The sequence below is a fragment of the Haliaeetus leucocephalus genome, unplaced genomic scaffold, assembly GCF_000737465.1.
Source record: "Haliaeetus leucocephalus isolate CR32 unplaced genomic scaffold, Haliaeetus_leucocephalus-4.0 Scaffold173, whole genome shotgun sequence".
In the NCBI taxonomy this organism is placed as follows: Eukaryota; Metazoa; Chordata; class Aves; order Accipitriformes; family Accipitridae; genus Haliaeetus; species Haliaeetus leucocephalus.
In genome coordinates, this window is record NW_010972609.1 from 12028721 (window position 1) to 12053801 (window position 25081).

The 25081-nt window shown below is 38.6% G+C and overlaps 1 protein-coding gene across 1 annotated transcript in view; it reads left to right on the forward strand.

Annotated features, from left to right (window-relative positions):
- The window catches only part of INSC (inscuteable homolog (Drosophila)), a 142483-nt gene that overhangs the window by 53081 nt on the left and 64321 nt on the right, over positions 1-25081 (forward strand). The window contains exons 4-6 of the mRNA XM_010563927.1: positions 20904-21336; positions 22723-22775; positions 24401-24524. Coding sequence (XP_010562229.1) covers positions 20904-21336; positions 22723-22775; positions 24401-24524 — 610 coding nt within the window. The remainder of the gene's footprint in view (positions 1-20903; positions 21337-22722; positions 22776-24400; positions 24525-25081) is intronic.

Genomic DNA, 25081 nt, shown 5'->3' on the forward strand with positions numbered 1-25081 from the left:
CAACTCTCTCAGTCTGTCCTCATAGGGGAGGTGTTCCAGCCCATATAATTCCATGTGCTGCTTGCAGCAGGCTATCTCTTCCTGTTTCTTCCCCCTCCACCACCCTTTTCTTTTTTTTATAATATTGATACCTCTCATACTTATAGACTGGTTTTCCAAACTTTTGTCAAATTATTTTGATGTATTATGTGTTAGCCAATTTGCTTCTGGGATAAATGTAGGGGGTGGGGGAAAAAAAGCAAAGGATAAGTAAATACTGGAATTGGGAAGCAGTAAAATCAGCTAATGATACTTATTCAGACTGTTATTCTTATTTGTCAGGATCCCAAAGTAAGAGAGCCATAGCTGTCTGCAGGCTGACATATAGGACAGGCTTGAATTCTGGGCCAGTGGCTTCAGAATTCAAGATCAGAGATTTCTGTGTTTTGTGCCATTGATGCAAAATGACACTTTTCCCTTTATTTTGTGAACTTTTTAAAAAATGATTGTCACTTTCAAAACTAATTCACTTAAATCCAATTACTAAGGCTAAAATTTTTGGTATAAAATCTGACATGCTGGCCTGTCTTCAAGGGTTAAAGGATGAGACCTTGGCAGCAACCTAGTGAATATTACATGCATCCAGCCTGCAGCAGCCAAGAGTCCTTTATTCACAGGTGTTTAAGTTGGGTTTCCAATCTTGAGAATAACAGTAAACCTCTCAGGCTTCCAGATTTCAAGTAACAATATATGTATGCTGCTATTGTAGCATGTTTAACATTTTCTTATAGTCCAGCGCACCCAGTGGGAAGTCAGGATGGAGAAATATGGCAGAGCAATATCTCTTCATAAGTTTTCCTTTTTAACATTCTTTTGACAGAAACTTTTCTCAGTAGGGGTTCAGGCATAAAGCTAATTTTTCCATCTCATTTAAAGGGAAACAACCTTTTCTTAAACCTGTCAGAACTTCCCATGGCACAGTCCTGATGTGGAGGGGTAAGGGCTGTGTTTATGTCGTGAGAGTGAATCAGGAAGTGATTAGATCAGAACACTCCTGGTTTAGCTGGGTAGAGAGCCTAACCCAGTATTGCTCTTGGCTAAAGTACCAGGAACAACCTGGAAAGAAATCAGTGTGCCACTGCTGGGGGAAAATAAGGTATTTTTTCCCTAAGCATTTTGTTCTGCTCCGAAGGGCTGGAGTTGCACTGAATGTTCTCTGTGGTTCAACTGCTGGGTCAGAGGTTGGTCTCCGTAATTTTGAAAAAGTATCTTTTTACTGGTAAAGTGTGAAGACAGTCCAACCCAGTAACCTGCTACACAGCTGCCCTGCTGTAAAAGGGTGGGGTGGGGGTATTTCAAAGCGTACATTGGACTCAGCATTGTTCTATTGTAGTTCTAGTTGCTGCACATGCAAGGCCCTCAGTAAATGCTCAAATTGAGCATAAAAAATAAAAAAGTAAAAAAACCTATTTAAACTGACACCTTGATATCAATTTACATACTTCCTCAACTGATCCCACAACCAAAAAAATTGAATTTGGATTTTTAATTTAAATGTCTGCTGTGACGTGAGAAGCAGGGACCTTGTTTGTCGTTTGCTCCAGCTCCTTAGTTTGGGTTGCGTGAACCAATCCTCCACAGCCCACCTACTGAACACCTTCCACATGGAGGGCCTTTAAGCCAACAGAACACCAGCCCTGTAGGACTGTTAAGTGTAGCGTAGCATCCAAGAGTAGATGTGTCAGAAGACCACGTGTGGAGGAAGTTTGCAGGCACACAGTGCTTTGTGTGTGCTATAAGGACTATGGTAACAGAGGTGAAAGCTAAAGTGGACTGACAGGTGCTTTGTCTGCAGTAGGGTCAGAGCTATACTGCAGTTGCATCCACTCTCAGCCTTTGTTAGTGCCCAGTAGGATGAATCAGGCCCCATGTCTTCATGAGGTGAGAAACTGGAGTAATAAAGCTTTACTACCGTCTTTATAATGGTAGACAAGAGTTCAAGCCATTTCTCCTGTTATCTCCCTGAACTTTCCAGCATCTAAAAATGATACTGCTATCTGCTTATGAATTAAATTTCAATGTGTGTACGTATGCGCTTGTGGGAGAAACAGGGAAGGTCTTTGGGTAGTTCTGATTTTATTTTTCAATTAAAGTTTAGGACTGCATTTGGCTATCTGCTTTTTAATTTGATACAACATAGGGATAAGTAAGATATACATTCAGTACACACTCTTTTCATAGTGCAATAGTACAGAAAATTTGATTTCAGTTTGTTCTAGCAAATCTGTGCAGGATCTCATATCTCCAGAGAGAGGCTTAAAACTGCATTTGGAAGAAATAAAAAGGTCTCCATATGTTTCAAAAACTTTTATTGCCATTCTTTTTCTATCCTCTCTACTTCTATTTTTTTTAGGCATTTTTTGAGTGATGCATTCTCTTTGAGGTTTATAATTTATTTTTTACTTATAACTATCTCTCCTGCTGTCCCCCCAGTGTGTCACAAGGAATGCTTTTGCATCACTGCTCTTTCTGTTTTGTATACATGATGCTTCTGACAGTGACAATTGAGCTGAGATTTTCTCAGAATTGCTTACAAAGACAGGTTACAAAGAAAACCAAAATTATGTGGGGAGGTCCTCCCTCCATTTGTATTAACTTTGTATATACTTGGTGTCATGTCATTCACTCTCCTCTTACTCAGCATTTCATCTCGACCCCCCACAATGTTTGTTTGTACATGGACACATGCCGGTGTTGTTGTAAAAGTATGCTTATGGGGACGCTCATGTGAAGAACAGATGAACCCACCCTTAACACTTTTTGTATGACTCTACACTGATTACCTGTTTCATACTCTAAAAAAATGCCTTTGACAAATATGGTCAGCTAGGCATTAAATTAATTAGGAAAGATAAAACTGAGAAGCTGGAACATGCATAATATTTCACAAACATAATATAGGAATCATACATGCTTTCTGCAGGTATATTAACCTTAGCTTTATTTGGACTTATATATAGCCTCCAATTACTCCTGTGCTGGAGTACAGCAGTGCTGCTTCCCAAATTAGGTCCTTAAGTGGTCTATAACTGGAAGTGAACTTAGTTATGTTTTATATCTCAAAGAGCTTTAACCGTGAAAACAGCCCATTATCATCAGAGGTCTGTATACATCTCTGCAGCTTGTTAGGACAGTTTTTCTACTCCAAGCAGATAAATGTGGTACAGATTAGCTAATTTACTGTGGTTACAAAAGAGAAGACATGTTAGGATTTCAGGCATTCTTTTATGTCAGAAATAGTGGAACTTTTCGCTAATAGGCAGCAAAGCACTGTTGATATTTGCCTTAACACTATCCTCCAAACTTTTTTTTTCTGGGAGCCTGTGAAGCTGTGGTGCCCAGAATGCTGTCACAATTAGGCACCTGTGCAAGGGGTAGGCAAGTGGTATGCTGAGCCACATACTGCTGAAGAGGCTGTCAAAGGGTATCCTAGCTAATAGTAGTGTGACCCAGAGATTATTTAGCATGGCTGAGAATTGCTTTGAGAACCTCTCTTCTGCAGTGTTCTTAAGAAATATGAAGGTAGAAAGTTGAATGAATCTTGTATGCAGGCTTAAGATTATTATTTCACAACAGCTTAGGTCTGTGAATAAAATGAAGGGAAATAAGGGTGTTGTAGGACTGTTTATCAAGTCTTTGCATTTGTTTTTCTCAAAGCTGAAGTCATGCAACAAGTTAACAAGAATTCTGAGCACAATTGGCTGAGAAATGGTTCTTCTGTTTGAATATTTCAGGTCTCAAATGCATTTTTTTTTTTTAGCTCTGCGTAAAGATAATGTTTCTTGTCTATTCTATTCAAGTATTTGAAACCAGCAGAGAAAGATCTTCCCCTCTCTCACATAGCTTCTGTTTCCTAAAAATATCCCTTGAAGTGGGGACTTGAGGCTAAGTTCAGTATAAACGCCCTGATATTTTTCCAGATAAATATGCATATATGTATTGATAGAGAAATGGTTCCAGCAGAATCTGTTGCATGAGACTAACGTTAGAACGGTAAATAGCTAGCAGATGGAATATGCTTAAAATGCGTTGAAGGAACTGCTTCATGGTCTCAGTCAGGAGGTATTTGGCCTGTTATTAATCCACAGGTGCTGGGTTTTTTACTAGCGTGGGTTGCATATATGTGCACTCTTCATTGTGACTGCAAGTCTGGTACATAAAAAACTGATCTGACAAAAAAAAGGGTGGTGGTGGGAAAGAGAGAAACAAATAAAATTGCTCAGAAAATGGCCAGCCACTGCTAGGTCTGAAGTGTTAAACAGCATTTTGATATTTGGTCTGTAGTTTCATAGATCTAGTAATTACTTTTTTTTTTCTTCGTATGAAGTATCATGGCATTTGGTTTAAACTGCATGTGTTTCTACAAGTAAGTGCATACATACAATACAGACACAAGTAAGATAATGACTTAATTGGCATATGCCCTGTCATAGTTTCACTCCTGATATCACCAGCCATTTTTCCAGGCAGCTGTGAAGTACAGGGAAGACTAGTTCCAGTAATGTTATGCTTGATGGAAAATCCAGCCATATAATTAATAGATCAAGGGTCTAGTGAGACAAAGGCAGTATTTCCTGAATACAGGAAGAGGATACTGTCCTATCCCTCCCCAGTCTTAGTAGGACCAACGGCACTTCTGTCAGTATTGCTCTTCAAAGCTTCACTGTCATATTTTGACCTGAGTAGTGCAGTCTGGAGTATCTCAAGTCTTCAAAACTTCTGAGTTCAGGTCACATGTATAGAGAGTTGAGGTGGTGGGAAAAGGTGGGAAGAGAAGAGAAAAGGAAAGACATAAGCACACAACTTCTGTTGTCAGTATACATCTGGCAGAATACAGACAGAAGATATTTCATGTTGTGTTCACCAGTTCAGTTATAAGAGTAAGTTTGCAGCATTTAGCATTGATTTTTTTTGATTTTGTCTCCCCTCCCCCCCCTTCTACATAGAGAAGTGAATGTAATTTAAATGTGGGAAATTGTGGTGAGCTATTATTGTTTTGCTTGCACCTTCGTCACACTATTTCTAATGCCTGTTTTTGATGAGTCTTAAATAGGTTCATTGGCATTTCTTTTCTGCTGTCCACTAGAAATGAGTTGTCTTTGGCTTTTGTGCATAGCAGTAGTGAAAAGCAGGAAAGTGGGCACATTCTTGTTTGGTTTGGGGGATGTGTGGTTATTTTATGCCTGTTTTATTGGTAACAGAACAGAGGTACCTGTCAGTGCCTTTTGAAGAGCACATCTATTTAAATTATTAATTTCTGGAATATATTGAAGAGAAATGCTGTATCTTTCCCAAAATGGGAATTGCATAATTGGTTCTTGTCTCCTGATTTCAGGAGGAAGGTCCAGCTGCTTTGCTTTTTATGGATAATTTCCAGTCTAATAATGAATTTAGTTAAGTGAAACTTTTGGTGAGGAGGACACTGGAGAGAGAAACTCCATTTCCCTTCGAGTTAGAGATGGCCCCAAATGCACAGTTTTGATCTTGTTTCAAATGTTTCAGATTGAGGATCTGAGTTTCAGGGCATTGTTTGAGTCCTTCCAGAAACAGGTGTCAGGTGAGATGTGGAACCTGAATTGCACAGCCTTTTGCTTGCAGTCAGTGTGCCAAGTTAGCGCTGAGATTCCTGCCTGAATTTTTGTATCAGTGGCAGCTACAGAAAAGTACATTCTGCTTGAGAACTAATAGACTTTGAGAAACTATTGAGCGTGTGTTTTGAAAATTTTATGAACTGATGAAAATCCTTTAATAAAGCTAAATTGATTTATTCTTGCACTCTGGAAAACAGTAGAACATAGAAATCACATAGAAAACTGGATCTACTTGTATTTGCTTCTCTATACAGTGAAGTCAGTTATCTTATTTTCTGGTTACATGATGGCAGCTGGAAAGGATTGTTAATCAGACACTTGACAAATACACAGAGGGCTTTTTTCCTTCCTCTGAAGACTTTACTCTCATAATAGAGACTGACAAAGGAAAAGTAAAAGAGAAAATTCAATGAATAAGCCGCTTTTTGTGTATCAGACATGTCTTTCCCATTTGTGAGGAAGTTCTGTCATCCCACAGTAATTTATATGAAGCAAACTTCTTTAGCTAGGCTAGTGATGATAACAGACTTAATATTATGGAACATTTCCTTGCTTCCATTTCTGATACATTTTTCACATCCAATTTGCTTGCTCTGCTGTGAGGTATTATAAAGCATTATAGCAGGACAAAAACCTAGTTCCACTTATCCTTTAATTGTTTTTAATGCAAAATACTGTACTCATATAAAATACCCATTTATTTATATTTGGTGCCAGAGGCTAATTCATTGAACCTGGGATGTATTATTACAGATCAATGGTGTTCACTACACTTTTTCACTCCTCTTTCCCAGGTGCCTTTCATGGCCAGTTAAGAGTTTATTAATGTTAAATAAATAATTAAGAAGGGATAATTGACTTATTTTTGTGCAATGATACCAGAATGATGCTTTTTTTCTGGAAAACATCATTGTTCTGTTTTTAATGCACTGCAGAATGTGAAGCCTGCATACCCTTATGAATCATGGATAACTCATTTGTGCCAGAGATTCACTGACAGTGACCCAAACCCTGCTCTCGCTAAATGAAGAGGAATAAATAGATATGCTGTTTCATCCTACTCACTAAGAAGGGGGAAAAAGAGAGATCTTTTTTCCATCTTCTCCTCTTGTCATCATTGTAATATTCTTGGTCCCTCTAAAAGCCACCTGGTTCTATGCTGCATGGTATGTAACTCTTTTCACCTGCTCCCTGCTGAAGAGGAAGATTGACACCTGTGCAATGGGGCTCTTGTCAGCAAGATTTGCTCTCTCCCTTGCTCCTCTTTTACATCGCAGATTACCAGAGTTGCTGTGAACAGCAGTAAGGTGAAAACTCCTTGCTAATGAATTATTTCCAAGGAATGAGCAATCTGTGGGACTCCTAACCCACTCATCTTTACTTTCACCAGGAAACCAGACTGTGGTTGTTTCCTCACCTCATTCAGCATTTTGAAGAACCCTCCTGAACTCTTGTCTTTCTCAGCTCTTGGAATCTAATTGCTTTGGATTTTGTATTTTAATGAGACTGTTCTAGCTCAGGCATTCTTCACGCTTGAGCTGTTGTCCCTCATTCAAAAGCAACTTTATGATAGTAAAAATAACTGCTCATTTCCTTTCTCCTTTTGCTATTTGGACTTCAGAATTCCTCTCAGCATTCCTTTGAAAAACTTAATTTTTGCCTTTCTCTGCTATGTGTGTTACAGTAGCATCTGGAAGCTCCAATCAAGATAAGAACACTGTTCATGCTCAGTGCAAAAGCAAGAAATTGTCACTTCATAGGCTAAGCAGAGGAGAGAGACAGAGTCTAGCAGGAGAGAAGGATGGCAGAAGGTGACAAACCTTGTCAGAATATTAGTAGGAAAGCAAAGAGTGGAGCCCAACTTTTTGAATTTCTACTCAAGGAGTCTATCGACTAGATCACTCTGATGTTCTGAGTAAATATATTGTGGCTGGAGGGCTGCACAAGCTTTAAGTAATTCAGAAAATACAAGCTTGGCTGTGTACAGCAAATGGAGTGCAAATATCTCCTGCTTCTGCTTGGCTCAGGGGTCTCTCTCTTGCAAATGAGCAGTGGATACAGAAGCAGAAAGAATAAAATAGTAGTATCAGCAGGAGGGAAAGGAAAGAGAAATTGGAATTTTGAATTACATTCAAAAGGCAGGAGTGAAACAGGGTCTCTTCCAATTAGATCAGAGCCTTAGACAAAATCTGTTGTTTGGGAGGGCTGTAGTGTGCAGAGAAGGGGAATGTCATATGCATATGTGTGCACATACACACACATACACAGAGTAATTGGTGATATTGTACCCTAATTTGGAGTATAAAGAAGGGTCCAGGTGGACCGACTAACACAGCAGGTCTGTGTTTATTATCATAGCCTTTTAAGTGGTGATTTGACTACCTAGGACTCTAGTCTAGTATGTACTGTCAGTTATACTTTTTCCAATGAGACTTCATTCAGGGAAACAATTTAATATATATGAATACTATCTAAATTCAATAACCGTGCAGATTAAAAAAGAAGGTAAGAAATGCTTACTTTATGCAATTAGTAAGGAGTATATATTAAATGCAGTCATAATACCCTGACTGAACAAAGACTTAATTTTCAGCAGGCAGGAACATTAATCATCTAGTTTTGACTCTGTCAACTGAGGGAGAAGCAAAACACAACTCAATCTACAAAAGGCAAGAAAATGACTCTAGACTGCTGAAGTTGCTAGCAAAATTTTGTAGCAACTCCAATTGGAAAGTAGCAAAACATAATGCTTAGATCTAAGGAGCGAGAGAGGGTAGAATAAGAGGTAACTGGGAAGGAAAAGGAAGAGAGGAGAAATGCAGGAAAGAAATTCTAGGAAAGAGTAACTAAAGGTTTGGGATTGAGCAGGAAATGGGATGCCAAAACATGAACCTGCCAAAGATGCATTCTACTGAATAATCTGCTATCATTCTCTGATAAGGTAACTTTGTTTTCTGTATTTTCCCTTTTAACAAAGGAAATTCAATGGAGATTATACTTGTGGTAATTTACTAGTAAATAGAGAAAACAGTAGTTATTAGTCAAAGGGTAAAATGGGAAAGGGTAATGGCAAGGGTTATTTCTGAAAGCAGAGAATTAGAAGTAGACTTCAAGTATTGAAGAAAAGAGATGAGTAATTGAAATCTCAATGTTATACATTTGGAGGCTGAGAACAAGAAAGTCTGCAACAATTTGTAGTCCATTCAATGGGGGAAGAAAATTAGGAGAAGGACCTATGTAGACTACTTGATAATGAGAGGACTGTGACTGCATTTGTCAGTAAGATGATGTGATGAAGGTAGCAAGACCAGTCCCAGACTGTATGAAGTGAGGTATTTCTGGTGGAGATAAGGGTGTACTAATGTCACTGTGCAAGCTACTGTGAGACTTCATTTTGCTATCATGCTTGACAGCAAATGTCATTCAGTAAAAAATGAATTTTGCAGTGGCTACAGATCTAGCAGTCTGTTTAGGGCAGGGGGAGTGGAAAGCGACATAATTTCATAAAAGGAACCTAAAGAATTTTGCTTGTTAAGTCTTGCAAAACAAAGCTGAGGGCATGTGTTTGCTTTCTAGAAATGCATTGGAAGATAAGTTCTTATTTAAAAGGAAAGATGAAACCAAATGGGAATGAACTGGCTCTTAAGAAATTTAGATTAGAAATAAGAAATTTCTAACCATCAGAGCAGTGTGATTCTAGAATAGCCACTTAATAGAACACTTTTGAGCCCACAAGAAATAATTTTTAGAGTTGATTTTTAAGCTGTTTATGAAGAAATTATCTGATCTGGTTGCTTCTGGTATAAGAAGAGTGGATGTGCTGATGTAAGATATCATTTTCAGTCTTCTGACTTCTACAGAAGTATATAAGTATGTGCATAAATATAGAATTTTTTGTATTAGAAACTGCTTTCTTATTTGAATGCGACTACTTAAGGTTTTTTTTACCAACTCATTCCAGTATTTGTGACACTGTGTTGCTGGTTTTCATCTTTTTAACTTGTCTGTTGAAGGGTTAATGTCCTAATGTGAATCTTAGAAAAGCCAACACCATGCTATCCTTTTCTTACCTCTTTTTTGGACAGTTTTAGCTAGAGCTGCTGTGCAATAGATGTGACTGAGGGTCCCCAAATTTCTGTGGTATCCTGAGTGATACTGATCGCATAACTCCCTGTAAAATGGTTGTTGCTTCCTTCATTAAGTAATCCAGGCTTTACTTAATCAGTAGGGTTAGGACCTTAAATGAGTAAATAGTAAAAGGTGAAAGGCTAATGGTGCTGCTCATAATGCATGTCATAAGGCCTTTGAAAAAGGCACAGAGAGCTGTACTGTTTGTTATTATACTACAAATTAAGGCAGATTTGGAGGAAGAAAAAAAAGGTTCAATGAGGCACTGGCACTATTTTCATGGACTCTCATGTTAGTCTCCAAATTAGACCTGGCTTGTGATTATGTCTGAACATTTCCATGGTGGATGGCCCCAAATTATTTCCAGTGTTTTTCCTTCTCTCTTTCATTTCTATTTGTCCCTCCCTGCTAGGTGTTTATGAGGACTACTTTCTTACAGCATATTGTTCTTACAAGGCTATGAGGAATACTGTCCTCTGCAATTACAAGTGTAGCCTAAGCATCAGGAAGCAGTGAACTGGGATGAACCCTCTGGTCAATATCTTGAGCACATTCTCTCCTGTTGATAGCGTTGTTGACTTTTCTGTCACATAATGCAGAAAACATGCCCAGTTATTTATGGGAGTGCGAACTTTTTGTGTACTTGGTAATTAGCAATGTAAATATATGCTGATGACAACATCCCTTCAAGATTATCAACAAACTTCAGTCACCAAGTCAGATTTAAAGTCCTGAAAGAAGCTGTAAAAATATTCTGAGTAGATCTGCCTTGTGACTTTCCATCAGGCTGTCCTGTTCCGCTTATGTTAGGCTAAATACAGTCTAAAGTCAAGGATTCTGTCATTGTGCAAAAAGCTAAGACCCCTCAGCTCTAGTATCTCATTTTTCAGAAGAACTATAACTGTTTCATGTTTTTGCAAGACCCAGGGTGTCAATTGCAAAGAGAACAAGAGTGGTGGGATCTTGCCTCTTCAGCACTGCTTTTGCCTATGCATTGGAGAATAGTTTCTTATTTCAGGACCTAACCTCAGATGGAGGGAATGGCTACTTCGTCCAGCTCATCAAAGAGCAATTTGCCTGAGGAACGAAGGGAATCTGCTTACTCACTGCAGAACAAATAATCAAGTAACATGCTGAACAAAAGAACCAATTTCCTTCATAAAGCTTGGTCAGTCAGCGGATTATTTTTGTTGTGATGTGTTTTTTTGTTTGGTTTTTTTTTTAATTCATATGCAACTCTTCTGTCTATCTCACACTGATATTCTGTAAATATAATTAAAATGAACAGGACCTGATCCAAGAGGGAATTCACTGGATGGTCTTACCCGAATTTTCTTTTTTTGTGCAGAGCACAAAACTGCCATATGGTTTGGCTAAGTGAGACATCTCAGCCCAGAGAACACATAGGCCAGTGTAGCTGATGGAGTGCATACTGCTGCTGAAATGAACTTGCAGAGATAAGCATATTTTAGGTAATGATCAGTGTCCTGTTGCAACTGGGTTCTCTCTGACCTTCAATGAGTAACAGACTTTCTTACACAGAGACAGAATGAAAAAGGCCAATAGTAAAAAAAAAAAAAAAAGAAGTGCTCCATCATAGAGTTCCACTTGCAGAATTTGATAAGTTCACCTTCATTTCTAGTTTTACCAGTGGTCAAATGGAGGCTAAAAAATATAAATATGTCACTAACTCACAGTCCCCCACTCCCACTTCAACATGAATGGACTATCAAGCAGCAGGGCCAGTGGCAGAGCATTTTTTTCCTTATCTACCATATTGTATGAACTGTAGAGTGCCTAAAATTGCCTGCTGCTAAGTCTAGTGGATTCTTCAAGTCAGATCAAAGTCCACCAAGTCTGATCTGAGTCCATAACAGTCCATTTACTAAGCCTGAATATGCCAATATCACAAGGTTCACCAAGCTAATTGGTTTTGGAAATTTTAGTTACTAGTTTATAATGACACTACAAATGCAATAGTATTCATTGCAAGTATGAATTAATAATACTATACAAATATAAATTCAACACATATTTTAGTTGGTGATCATTCTGACAATGTTAGCATACTGTTTGTTCAGCTTTGCCTGTAAACCGGCCAATTAGCAGCCTTATACTGTCATTAACTTGCTGATAGCAGGGTTTATTAGCATTTTCCTCCTTTCCGTCAGGAAATTATATTCTTTTTTACTTGTCTTTACTTTCTGTGAACTCAGTGGCTTATGTGCTTGTCGAGACAGCTACTGTTTTAGCAATTTAATGTACCAGGCACAAAGTAAAAATCCACAAAACCCATTTGAAGTAGTCCTTTTGCCTTCTGACTATCCTTTCAGTTGACAGAGGCTGGAAAGGACCTGGCCCTACTTAAACTCTAACCATGCAAAGAAAATGAATATGCAATAAGTTTATCCCAGATTTTACATAAGCTAATCAGCAAGCTGAATTGGTCTGTGGTTTTATATTGTGTCTTCCTTATGTTCTATAGTGTGCCAGTAATTCTGGGATGGTATAATATTTCCAGACATTTTTAGAGGGACAACTTACAGTGAAGATTTCTCAGAAAAACATAAAAATCTGAGAAGAATGTTGGTGCAGCACTTAACACTAAATGATTTATGTGGCCTTTTAAATAGGTGCGATGAAGCTACAGTCAATTTACACATCATACCTTATATATTACCACTGTTTATAGTGTTTTTACTTTCCTTATGGACATTTCTATAGTGGTGAATGCATAAGATTTCACAAAATGCGGTAGCCTGACCACAAACGTTCAGTTCTAAGTTTCACAGGCCGGTCTTCATTTATCTCCCTGCAGAAGTTGGATGAATGCTTAACAAGGCATAAACCGTTTGTGGTTTTAATGTATTTTCTCTATGGTAGCACTGATTGAGGAGGCTGGTGGTTTGAGTAACTCCAGCATCCCAGAGTGCAGATGCCAGACTGAATTTGGTGGTACTGGAGTTTCAGTAAATGGCAAGGAGGGACCATTGTTTGTTTCAGGTCAGGTGAAGAGACCAGAAAAGTAGCAATATTTGAGGTCAACAAAACAGTTAACTTAGCACTATTGTAATACACTTGTATTCCACTTGTGATCTTTGAGTAATTCTGGTTTTGTAACCAATATTTACTTATTCTGCCCACAGGTGTGCAGGTTCCTGAAACTAGTGGTAATACCTCTATTACTTGTGCTGCATTTCTTTGTGGTTTAAGCCTACTCCTAAATTAAATGGAAATGTTAAAATGTAGAAGGGTGATCAATGCTGGCTAACAGAATTCTGCCTTCCACAATACACTTTGGTATATCTGGCTGACTACAGCGCACATTTCCTTAAGTTGTTTTGGTTTGAGAAATGTTTCAGGGCTGTAGTTTGCATTATCAATTACTGACTTAATTTGGAGAAATTGTTAGACTTTAATAACTGTAATGATTGAGTAATCATTGAGGCAAATTAAAATACTATTTTAATATAGCCTGTTAACTTTTTTAAAAACTAGGAACTAGCTTGCTTTTATCAGTGTTTTCTAAAGGTTTAAATAATTCATACTAAACTCATCTTTTGTCCTAGTCAAGTTGGATTGCTGATGTCCTACTGGAAAAGAAGAACATAAAATCACATGGAAAAGAGAGCACAGTGCAGATCATCTGGCTAATCTTTTAGCTTGCCACATCAATTGCAGATACCAAATATTCATAGACCTCTATTACAGAAGGAATGATCTACAAAGCAAGCGTGTTCACTTAAAAATCAGGAATCTGATTCTCAGCTACCTTAAAGCTATTCTGTATCTTCTAAGCTAGCTCTCTAGATAGCTCTATAAAATTTTGCTAAAATCAGTGTGAATACAATATCATGGATCTACAAGGCTCTTTTATGCAATTCATGTAAAGAAACTTGATGATAAATAAGAGCTGTCTTGATGGTTCTTCACTAAATCCTTCCACTGAGAGTTGAGTTCTGCTGTCCATTTTATTGATGTAGAAACTGGCCCTGGGTATATTTGGTACCTATGAGTAATTTTGAAAAGACGAATTAGAAAAAAATTAGAGATTATTTATGTTCAAAGAGGGGGCTAAATCCATTCAAGAAGTTGTTTGTTGCCAATTAATTACCTACCACTAATTAGAATAATAAATCTGAGCGTAGTTGTAAGACTTGGCATTGACTTTCACTGTGGGCTTATCTGGAAGCTGTACTGAATGCTATCATTAGGATTGGTAATAAATCTGTCATAATAGGTGAAAATGGATAAAAAGGCTAAGACTGAGCAGAAGTCTTTGTGCTTTATAAATATGACCACTAGAATTATTCACGTGAATTGATCAGCTCAGACTTCAACACAATGTTATAAAACATGAAACTTTTGCACTTAGTGAAACTCAGTGCTAAAATGGAGGTATAACTCTTTTTCATTGTAACATTTGCAATTTAAAAAAGAAGTGTATGTGCTGCCAGTAAAACAGTAGTGGAGAGCTCCAAGCTGGAAGTTTTAAACAAATGATCTAGTTATTCATTCCTCACTTTTGTATTCATGTAGCACCAATATAAGACAGAGCAATCCTTTAGATGTCAATCCATCTTGTCTATCCTAAAGATCTTGTGATTCATTAGTTAACAAGCTACTTACTAGATGATAGAAAATAGCAAAAAAGAAAAGAAATGCTGGTAACAGAACTCTGAATATGATATGCCTTTTTTAAGAAATTTTAAATGGGAGGGTTTTTTTTTTATGGGAGTCTTTCTTCAGGATGTAATTTACCTGCAATGTGTTATATGGTGCAGAAACATCTGTATGAAACAAAGTCTGAGCATCTTTCAAAGCAATGTACTTTTAACATGCTGTTCTAAGTTGGTCTCAGCCATTGACACCAAATGATTTTGTCAAAATAACACAATTTTTAAAAGACTCTGTTTTTTGGCAAGCACACTAGAATTCAGAGTATTCAAATTGCTAGTTACTCAAGTTCATTTGAGTGCTCTTGAAAACTTCATCAAATATTTTACAACCTCAATTAAAATAGAATGACTTTGAAGAAATGCTGGAGACTTTCTCTTGAATTTTTATTTTGCACTGAATTATTTTTACTACTATTTTTACATGAAATGCTGCTTTTATAGTGTAGAGTCTAGATAAATTGCTTTTTTGTCAATATGCCATGATATACTAAATTCAGGAATTCTAACTGGTGGGGAACTACCATGTCTGTACATCAGGATGTCTGCCAGTTAGCCAGCTACTGTTGCTCAGTTAAACAGAACTGGGGAAAATCACACCAGTAGGGTCCCTTATGCTCAAACCAATCTTGCTTAATGTATTTAACAACCTGAAAAATAGTTATAATAGCAGGACACTTCCTGCTGATGCAGAACTTTTCAGGTTCATTTAAAATAATGTGCAAACACAAAGTCTCACAATACTGAGTCACTGAAATGTAAAATGCCAGAAGAAATTATATGTTAATGAACGTAAAGTAGTGTGTTTGAGGAGGGGAAGGGAACTGAAGAACAATCTCTTTCATAATACATATAGAATAGTGAACTCTAAATTATATATTATCACTCATGGAAAAGATTCTGAAATCAAAAGTAGTAGATTTTTCCGGATGGTAAAAATGAAACAGCTCTCTGGAAAACACTTAAGTAGAAGAGAAATTTAATTTGGGGAATTTTTGGAAAATAGGGACAGTGTAGAAAATGTAATTCAAATGTATAAATCCGTAATTCACCTGAATCTTGGTTATTGCATGCTGTTCTTGCATCACATCTTAGGACATAAGAAAACTGGAAAAAGCTTTTTGAAAAAGTGGGGAGAGTAAGTAGATGATCAGAGGAGTGAAATCACTTCTACATGGTGACAGACTAGGTAGACTGAGTTTCTCTACCTTGGAAATGAGATAACTGAGAAAAGATAAGGTAGAGCAAATAAAATACTGAATTGCACGAAGAGGGTGAACGCGGAACTATCATTTCAGTATCTCCTAGTGTACAAGAACTAAAGAGTTTGTGTTCACATCTCCAGGCAGCAAGTTTAAAACAAACAATAAGAAACACTTTTTCTACAAAAAATAATCAATGTGAGACACTGCCACCAGATGTTGTAAAGGCCAAAAGTTTAACTGAGTTCAAAAAGGGATTAATGGCTGCTTTCGTTTCATGAATTGTAAAAACATCCTGCTCAGACACAACTTCTGGCTTAGGAAGTTCCTAAACCACTAATTGCCAGAAGATGGGAAGGAGGGGTTGCTCAGCTCTTGCTGTGCCCCTTATAATCTTTCCTTATGCATCTCCTAATGGCCATGTTGGGAGCAGGATAATGGGCTAGACAGATTTTTTTTTTTTTTTTTTTTTTTTTGTCTGACCCATTATGGCTGTCTTTATTTTGTAGGTGTAGGGTTTTTTGGTGTTTTGGTTTTTTGTTTTTTTTTTTCCAGTAATGGGGAGACAAAATGGAAATTTCCAACTTGTTTTTGGAGTTCAGTAAATGCTGTCTGGAATGTGATTCTTAATAGCTAATTGGGAATGATCACACTTTTTGCTTTTCTTATTTTAATATATAAAAAAAATAAGTCTACAAATTCATCTACTGAATGCTTAGGAAGATTTTCTCTAAATGCAGGGAGAAGTGGATGAAGGTGAATCATTTATATGTTTCACTTGAGTAATCATGTTCTATGTGTATTTTAAAGAATAATGTGTCAGAAAAGCTGACATAGTGAGCAGGGGGAGTTTTCTGTGGCTCTTCTGTCTGAAGAGGTGAATGGTATTATTTTTGCCATTGTTGTGAATTAAGGAATACTAAGTTGCAATGTCAGAACATCCTAAACTCTACGGTTGTACTTCTGACAATTAGTAGGAACAGAGACAAACAAGGAGAGTTTCTTTAACATCTGTACCCTTTTTTGTACAACTCTATCATCCTTTTTTTCTCCTCAGAGTGAAGATTGGCTTTTTCGGGTTGAAGGAAATCTGAATGATTTTTTTGGTTTGTTTTTTTTTTTTTTTTTCTGACTAACCTTCTGTTCTAGGTTTTTTCCATTTGAATTTATAATGTAGGAGTGTATTTGTACTTACTAAACAGAGATTTAATCAATTATCATAGTGCACTTTAGAAATGAAAAATACATTACTCTGTGTCAAATGAGTTTATCCTGTACTGCATGCAAGCTATGTACATCATTATAAATCATGGTCTCAAACTTCTAAAGTTGGTATTTTTGTTTATTAGGAAACCTTGCTTCAGATCCAAAAAGGCAATAAGGAGACTACACATAGCAAGAAAAAAAGCAAGCCACAATCGATCATGAAATGCAATTACACAATATTCAAAGCTGAGTGAAATAAAAACCTTAAATAGCAGTAGCCTGTGAACTTTAAAATTAAACGTAGCTTCATTGTATATAGTGAAAAGGGGGATTGGATCAATGAAACAGATCTCTTTTATCTTGTTTGCTGTTGATTTATATGAAATTATACTTGAAGTGAGCCTCCTTTTCATATGTGTGTTAATAAATTTTGGTCATTTGTGGAATACTACTACAGTGGTCTGGAAGGAGATTTCTTGAGTTCAGCTGGTACTCAGTGTGTAAATGAAAGCACAAGAATTAAAGGCCTTTGGCCTGGCCATCCTTAGCCTGGCTAATGTAATTGCAGATTTTGTTCTAACAGTAAGGCTTATATAACAGCACAGAGCATTATTGCTGTGAAGCTGAGTTGCAATAAATCAGTATCTGGATTAAAAGAGTGGGGGCTATAATACAAACTTTCCTTCTGTCCTTTCTGGTATAGCAACAATCCACTAAGCTGTCAGACTAGCTGTAGGATAGCAATAGAAGTTTGGAAAAAATAATTAAGCCCAGTGTCTCCTGCTTTTGCTTATTCTCATTTCTTCTTTACTTTTCATCATCATTTCTTTTGAATCCTTTAGTATTAATCCGTCTTTCACTAGGGGAAGAAGTACTATTAAGAAGACTTGCCAAAAATTAAAACTGAGTCTTCAGCTAATGAAAACGGTCAGAAAAAAATTATTTTATTCATTGTAGATAAGACATCTGAAATACTTGCTGAGTAAAGTGCCCCTTTTGGAAGTGTGTTGTGTATGCAAATATTATGTTTGCTGGTCATGCTTGTGTTTATAAATTCTGCAGGAACTGTTTTAGGCCTATGAAAATCAAAATCCCCTAAGCCATGGAGACTTGCAGTGATTCTTTGAACTCTTGGCCTCCTGCTTTGCTTTATTACCACTGAATGATGTTGCGCCAAGAGGAGATATAATGGGCCTAGTGGGGGACAGATACTGATAAACCACTACAACCATGGTTAACTTCAGCAACCATCATTCAGAATCTTTTAAGCTTTTGCATAAAGATAAGGTAAATTTTAAAGTAATTTAAAAATACATTATGGCTTTCTTTTTAACAGTAACTCTTGTCTTTTTCCCTTAGTTCTATGTAACTCTCACTTAGATTTATATATATATTTATATACATACTTATTATATATCTATGTATTGGTTTTATGTGGCAAGGTTTTGGTAGTGGGGGGGGTTACAGGGGTGGCTCCTGTAAGAAGCTGCTGGAAGCTTCCCCTGTGTTCGAGAGAGAGCGAGCCCATACCAGCCGGCTCTAAGATGGCCCCGCCGCCGGCCAAGGCTGAGCCAATCAGTGATAGTGGTAACGCCTCTGTGATAACATTTTTAAGAAGAAAAAAAAAGTTGGGACGGGGAGAAAAACAGCCGCCAGAGAGAGGAGTGAGAACATGTAAGAGAAACAACCCTGCGGACACCAAGGTCAGTGAAGGAGGAGGGGGAGGAGATGCTCCAGGCGCCGGAGCGAAGATTCCCCTGCAGCCCGTGGTGAAGACCCTGGTGAGGCAGGCTGTCCCCCTGCAGTCCAGGGAGGTCCACGGTGGGGCAGATATCCACCTGCAGCCCGTGGAGGACCCCACGCCAGAGCAGGTGGGTTCCTGAAGGAAGCTGTGACCCCGTGGGAACCCTGCGCTGGAGCAGGCTCCTGGCAGGACCTGCGGATCTGTGGAGAGAGGAGCCCACGGAGCAGGTTTTCTGGCAGGACTTGTGACCCCGTGGGGGACCCACGCTGGAGCAGTGTGCTCCTGAAGGACTGCACCCTGTGGAAAGGTCCCATGCTGGAGCAGTTTGTGAAGAACTGCAGCCTGTGGGAATGGCCCACGTTGGAGAAAGTTTGTGGAGGACTGTCTCCTGTGGGTGGGACCCCATGCTGGAGCAAGGGAAGAGTGTGATGAGTCCTCCCCCTGAGGAGGTGAAGCGGCAGAAAATAACGTGTGATGACCGTAAACCCCATCCCTGTCCCCCTTGTGCCGCTGGGGGGGCTTGGTGGAGAAATCCGGGAATGAAGTTGTGCCTGGGAAGAAGGGAGGGGTGGAGGGAAGGTGTTCTGAGATTTCATTTTATTTCTCATTTACCTTACTCTGGCTGATTTGTAATAAATTGAGCTAATTTTCCCTAAGCTGAGTCTGTTTTGCCCGTGACGGTAATTAGTGAATGATCTCTCCTGTCCTTATCTCGACCCGCAAGCTTTTTTGTTATATTTTCTCTCCCCTGTCCAGCTGAGGATGGGGGAGTGATAGAACGGCTTTGGTGGGCACCTGGCGTCCAGCCAGGGTCAACCCATCACATTGATATTAAAAATGTTTTAGATATGTTTTTATGTATATATTTACCAGAGGAACTGGTCTCTTGTGAGGATTGAGGAGGGGAAATGTAAACTGAAATAATCTGCACCTATTGGTAAATCTGAAAAGAATTTTGGACGGATGATTTCTGGAGATAGACAGTGTCAGTTCTGTCCTTGGTTTGGAACCAAGGGCCAGATGGGACCCCTTGGCAGAGGTGACGCTCCTTCCTTGGGGAGGGAAACAATGCTTCCAAAGGGAAACAGAGGTCCAGCCTTAAGTGTGGTAGGCGAGAGTCAAAATACAAAGCTGGGAGTCTGCATTTTATGCAGACAAAAGGTCTGAGAGACTGCAGGAGGCAGCAATGGGCCAGGCAGGCCTCAGACAGAGGGAGTGAATTTTCAGGGTGTCAAAGGGATCAGGGTGCTGCCACTAAGGAATTTGCTGAGCTAAATGGAACAAAAGCAGAAACCATAGCCTGTCTGCAAAGACAAAGTAGGTAAAGATGAATGCAGTTGTGCAAACTTTGCTCTGTCTGGCCTCTATATGCTGTTAGATACAATGTTAATGCTAGTCACTTCTCATAAAACCTGTCTGCGTATATGGTTGGGATGAGGATTGAGGTTTGTTTTTTTTTATTAGGATCTGGGTACCACACTGTAAGAAAAAAGTCTAGGCAACTCTACCGCAAGGCTCTGGGGAACTTGGATCCATCACAAAGATGAGCTCAGAACGCTCAGCACAGCTGCTGCCTTGGGTACCACATTTTACTAGCTGGAGGATGCAAGGGCACAAAATGCATTGACCTTGTGTCAGGCTATCGAATGGTTTGGGTTGGAAGGGACCTTAAAGATCATCTAGTGCCAAAGACCATCTAGTTGCAAATATATATTTATACTCATCAAGGAGGTTTTTTCAGCCTCACTGGTTCATGTCATATTTGCTGTATTGCAAAAATGTGCTTTGGAAGTCAGATGTGCACAGAGAGCATTGAGAAATAAGGGGGAAGGTAAAGGACTGGTCAGGAAGTCGAATCCAGCTGAGGTTTAAAGGATTACAATATGACAGAAACAGATATTGCTGACAGTACTGTTCGCTGTCTTGGTTTGTCTGTGTCAGTGTGGGTGGAAGGGCTTTGGAGAGATGCTGCAAGGTAAAATTTTTTCTGTTACGTGTCTAATAGGCAAAGTGTCTAGAAAAAGCTGACAGTACAGTCCTAATAAGCAAACACACCCATAACTTTGCCCCTTCATCATATTAAACTCTGTACAAGAAACATTTCCCCCAAAAAGTGTAGTTTAAACTTCTCCTGTTTACTTAACTCTAATCTCTACTGATTTTTCACAAATAATTTTATAACAGGGTATGTAGCGTAAAGGTGATTAGACAACAAAACCCTGTGTTTGGAATAGAAAGCTAAGCATGTCGCTGTGTTACTACAAGCAAATTGTTTGATCAATTAGTTGCCTTTTGTTAATCCATTGCAACCTGGTAGATGGATGCAACTGTATGGTACTGCTGGTGGTAATTCTAAGGTTGTTTTGCTTTACCTCATTCTTCCTTCTCTTTCTTTGCCTTCTAGCATGCACTTAATTCAAATGGATTCTGTTCAGCGATGGATGGAAGATTTGAAGTTGATGACAGACTGTGAATGTATGTGTATTCTCCAGTCCAAGCCAATCAGCATTGAGAAGGATGAACAAAACGAACTTATCCTTTCCTCACAATATAGCACATGTGATAACTTGCAGCTGCTATTAAAAAGAGCTTGGATCATAAGCACAGAGTTGACCAGGATTGCTCAAAAGCTAGAGAAGAATAGATGGCAGAGAGTCCACAGCATGACAGTAAGAGTTAACTGTCATGTACGTTCAATGATAAATGAATACAATACGTTCACCAGGAATTCTTCAGAAGAAATGCACCAGGTAGGATGCCTCATCTGATGTCACATTTCTCTTGTTTAATTTTTTTATTGTGGTAATTAAAACTTACTTTAAACAGTTCGTAAGAAATCCTGACATACTGATACCTATCCCTTCTTTAAGGTTTTCTAATCCTATTTCAGTGATAGAAACATTCTTGGCTAATTTTGGATCCTATTTTATCATAGGCTTGATTCTGAATGTTAATAATGTTGACAGATTACACTGAAAAAAGTTTTGTTTTTGAGGACTACTGGACTACAATAACTACAAGCCCCATCGTGAGTTCCTTTGCATTTATGATGTAGAAAATACTACTTTTTTCTTAACTTCAGTTTTACAGAGTCATAAAATAGAATCATAGAATCATTTAGGCTGGAAAACACCTTTAAGATCACTGAGACCAACTGTTAACCTAGCACTGCCAAGTCCACCACTAAACTATGTCCTGAAGTGCCACATCTTACTTGTCTTTTAAATACCTCCAGGAATGGTGACTCAACCACTTCCCTGGGCAGCCTGTTCCAATGCTTGACAATCATTTTCATGAAGAATTTTTTTCCTAATATCCAGTCTAAACCTGCCCTGGTGCAACTTGAGGCCATTTCCTCTTGTCCTATCACTTGTCACTTGGGAGAAGAGACCAACACCCACCTTGCTACAACCTCCTTTCAGGCAGTTGTAGAGAGCAATAAGGTCTCCCTTCAGTCTCCTTTTCTCCAGGCTAAACAATCTCAGTTCCCTCAGCCGCTCCTCAGAGGACTTGTTCTCTAGACCCTTCACCAGCTTCATTGCCCTTCTCTGGATGCACTCCAGCACCTCAATGTCTTCCTTGTCATGAGGGGCCCAAAACTGAACACGGTATTTGAGGTGCGGCCTCGCCAGTGCTGAGAACAGGGGGACGATCACTTCCCTAGTCCTGCTGGCCACACTAATTCTGATACAAGCAGGATGCTATTGGCCTCCTTGGCCACCTGGGCACACTGCTGGCTCATATTCAGCCAGCTGTCGGCCAACACCCCCAGGTCTTTCTCTGCTGGGCAGCTTTTGAGCCAGTCTTCCCCAAGCCTGTAGTGTTGCATGGGGTTGTTGTGGCCCAAGTGCAGGACCTGGCACTTGGCCTTGTTGAACCTCATACAATTAGCCTCGGTCCGTCAATCCAGCCTGTCCAGATCCCTTCCTACCCTCAAGCAGATCAACACTTCTGCCTGTTTAAAACTCCCATTTCATCTCTACTTGTTTTATTCAGAAGAGTAGAAGTGTGTCCATATGTAATACTATGTTTCTGGAGGATTTTCACCTAAGTATCATAAACAAGCATTATTTATTTTTAGAAAGCAATTGTGTATATGGGTATTGCTTTAAAACCACTTTCTCCTCTTTCTGCAGTTTGAAAAACTTTTATTAGACAAGTGCTCAGAATTTACAGCATTCACAGAAAGGTAATTTAAATTTTCTAGCTGAAATATTAATTTTGCTGTTTTATTATGTTGTAGAATTTCTAATGAGAAGCACAAATCTACTAACACCCTCAAATGTTTGACCTAGGCCCCTGCAGCTCTGAAAGGCTTTCTAAATGTTAGCCTCTGGTGGGTGAAGTGAGTTGCTTTTATCTAAACTGCATCCTAATGAAAGATGGGATCTGTTGTTGCACAGAGCCTAGCATAGACACAAAGCTGCATGCAAGTGGATTTTTTTGGCTTTTAGACATCAGGGAAGAAAGTCTGGCTCTAGTGATATCAGTGACAACGTTCTCTTGAAGTTTGGTGGAGCCAAGATTTCAGCTGGTGTGAAAACTTAAGTTGCAAGACTGTCATGCTACATGGTCCTGTATGCACATATCCATGTATTAGTAAATCTAACTGAAATAAATCCACATTCCTTTAAATTGCGGTTGTAGGTTTACTCAGCTCTGTGCACTCCAGGATGCTGAGACTGGAAAATAAGTATCTCTTTATAATTCTTCTCATGATATTTCCTCTGCCTAACATAAGTTACCCTGTTTCCTCCAGCACAGTTCAATCAGTCTTTTTTGATTTACTTTAAACACTGTGCAAGTCATTCTGCTCAGGGGATCATCAGGGAAAAAGAGACCATCTAATTATCAGGAAAGAACATTTCTTGAGTACTATTGCTTTTTGCCAAACCCACACAGCTCAGACTTTACTTTTATAGTCTACTATGAGACACACTGATTTAATGAGAGCTCTGATCTCATAGTGCCTGTCCCAAATCAGCCCTCTCCCTGCTCAACTGTTTGACAAAAAGTTGTTATAGGTGGGTGAAAGAAAGGTAAAGCTGAAAAGAGAACCTACTGTGTAGGTGGAGACACCGATCAACCAAATGATATCTTCCATTACAGTGGCCTGCCTGGGTGGAATATGTTTTGACAATTCAAATGAATATATTTCTGTGAGGAAGTATTAGTTATTTCATTTGAATTATATAAAGTTTTCTATCTTTATCTCCTTTCTTCAGTTACAGCTAAATGTCACTGGTTACAGGATAGTTTTACTAACTCTGTAAAGCTGCTGTATGTAATCTTTCTGCGTAGAAGGCCAAATTTTACTTTTGAGTATGCTGTTTAAATTTAAATGAACTCTACTTATCTGGACATACATCTATTTTGGGTCCTTATCCTGCTATCATTAAGAAATGAAAATTATTGAAAGCACTTCTTTGGTCATGAAAGATGGATGGATATACACAGCTGCAGTTGAAATGCAAGCATCCTAGGGTGACTATTAGCATAAGTGGAAAAATAGCAGAGTTACACTGGTATAAAGACACAGCATCTGCAGCAAAAATTGGTCTGCGGTCTGTGAAGTACATTGTGATGCCCAAATTATTCATTAATGTCCACTCTTGTCCCTTGGTATACTTACTACGTGTAGACAAAGCTTTCACTAAAGTCTGGTATGATGCTAACGGCACAAAACCAGTGTCCTTCTCAACAGCTGAATTCCGATTATATCCCCACAGACCTCATGACAATCAGCTTGATAAACCAATAGTTGTCTGTTGGATCTTTTTTTCCTTCACTCCTTTCCTTTCTCTTCCTTTTCAGGTGCATACAAACTGAAGATGAACAGATACTGAAGTCCATGAAATCTTCTATTAATGAAACGCTCACTAATGTTGCTCAGTATTTTGGCCAGTTGATAGAGCTGGTTTTAACACATGAGGCACAGGTTAGTTTATAGTTTAAAAAACAGTCTTTCAAAATTGTTGAATCTTGAGGGAGAGCATCCATTAAGAGAAGGATTAGAAATACAGCTCTCAATTTTCAGCAAATTTATGATCAGTAATTCAAATAACTTGCGAAGAGATTTAGGTGTTTGTGTTTTCAAATTCTCCAATAACCTCAAATCCCAAACAAAATGATTTTATGGTTCACTATGTTACTTTTTCTGATGTCTCCTTCATTGCAGAACATCTAATTTCTGGACAATGTCTTGTTAATAAAACCTTTGGACGCATTTTCTCTTCCTTTCATACAGACACTACTTTTCTTTAGAAAACTTGAAAATCAAGTCTCTCCTGCTCTCAGTGATTCTCACTAAAAGCTAAACTTTTTAGAAGATGTACATATAGCAAGTATATTATTACAGAACACATTTTAACCAGTGCATGTCTTAGACTCTAGGAAGTAGTGATAAAATACAGTGTGTGTACGGGTTATATACGTGTGTGTGTAACTTTCTAGAAACACTGCTGTGTCATTGCAGGCATGATGTATAGTTTCCAG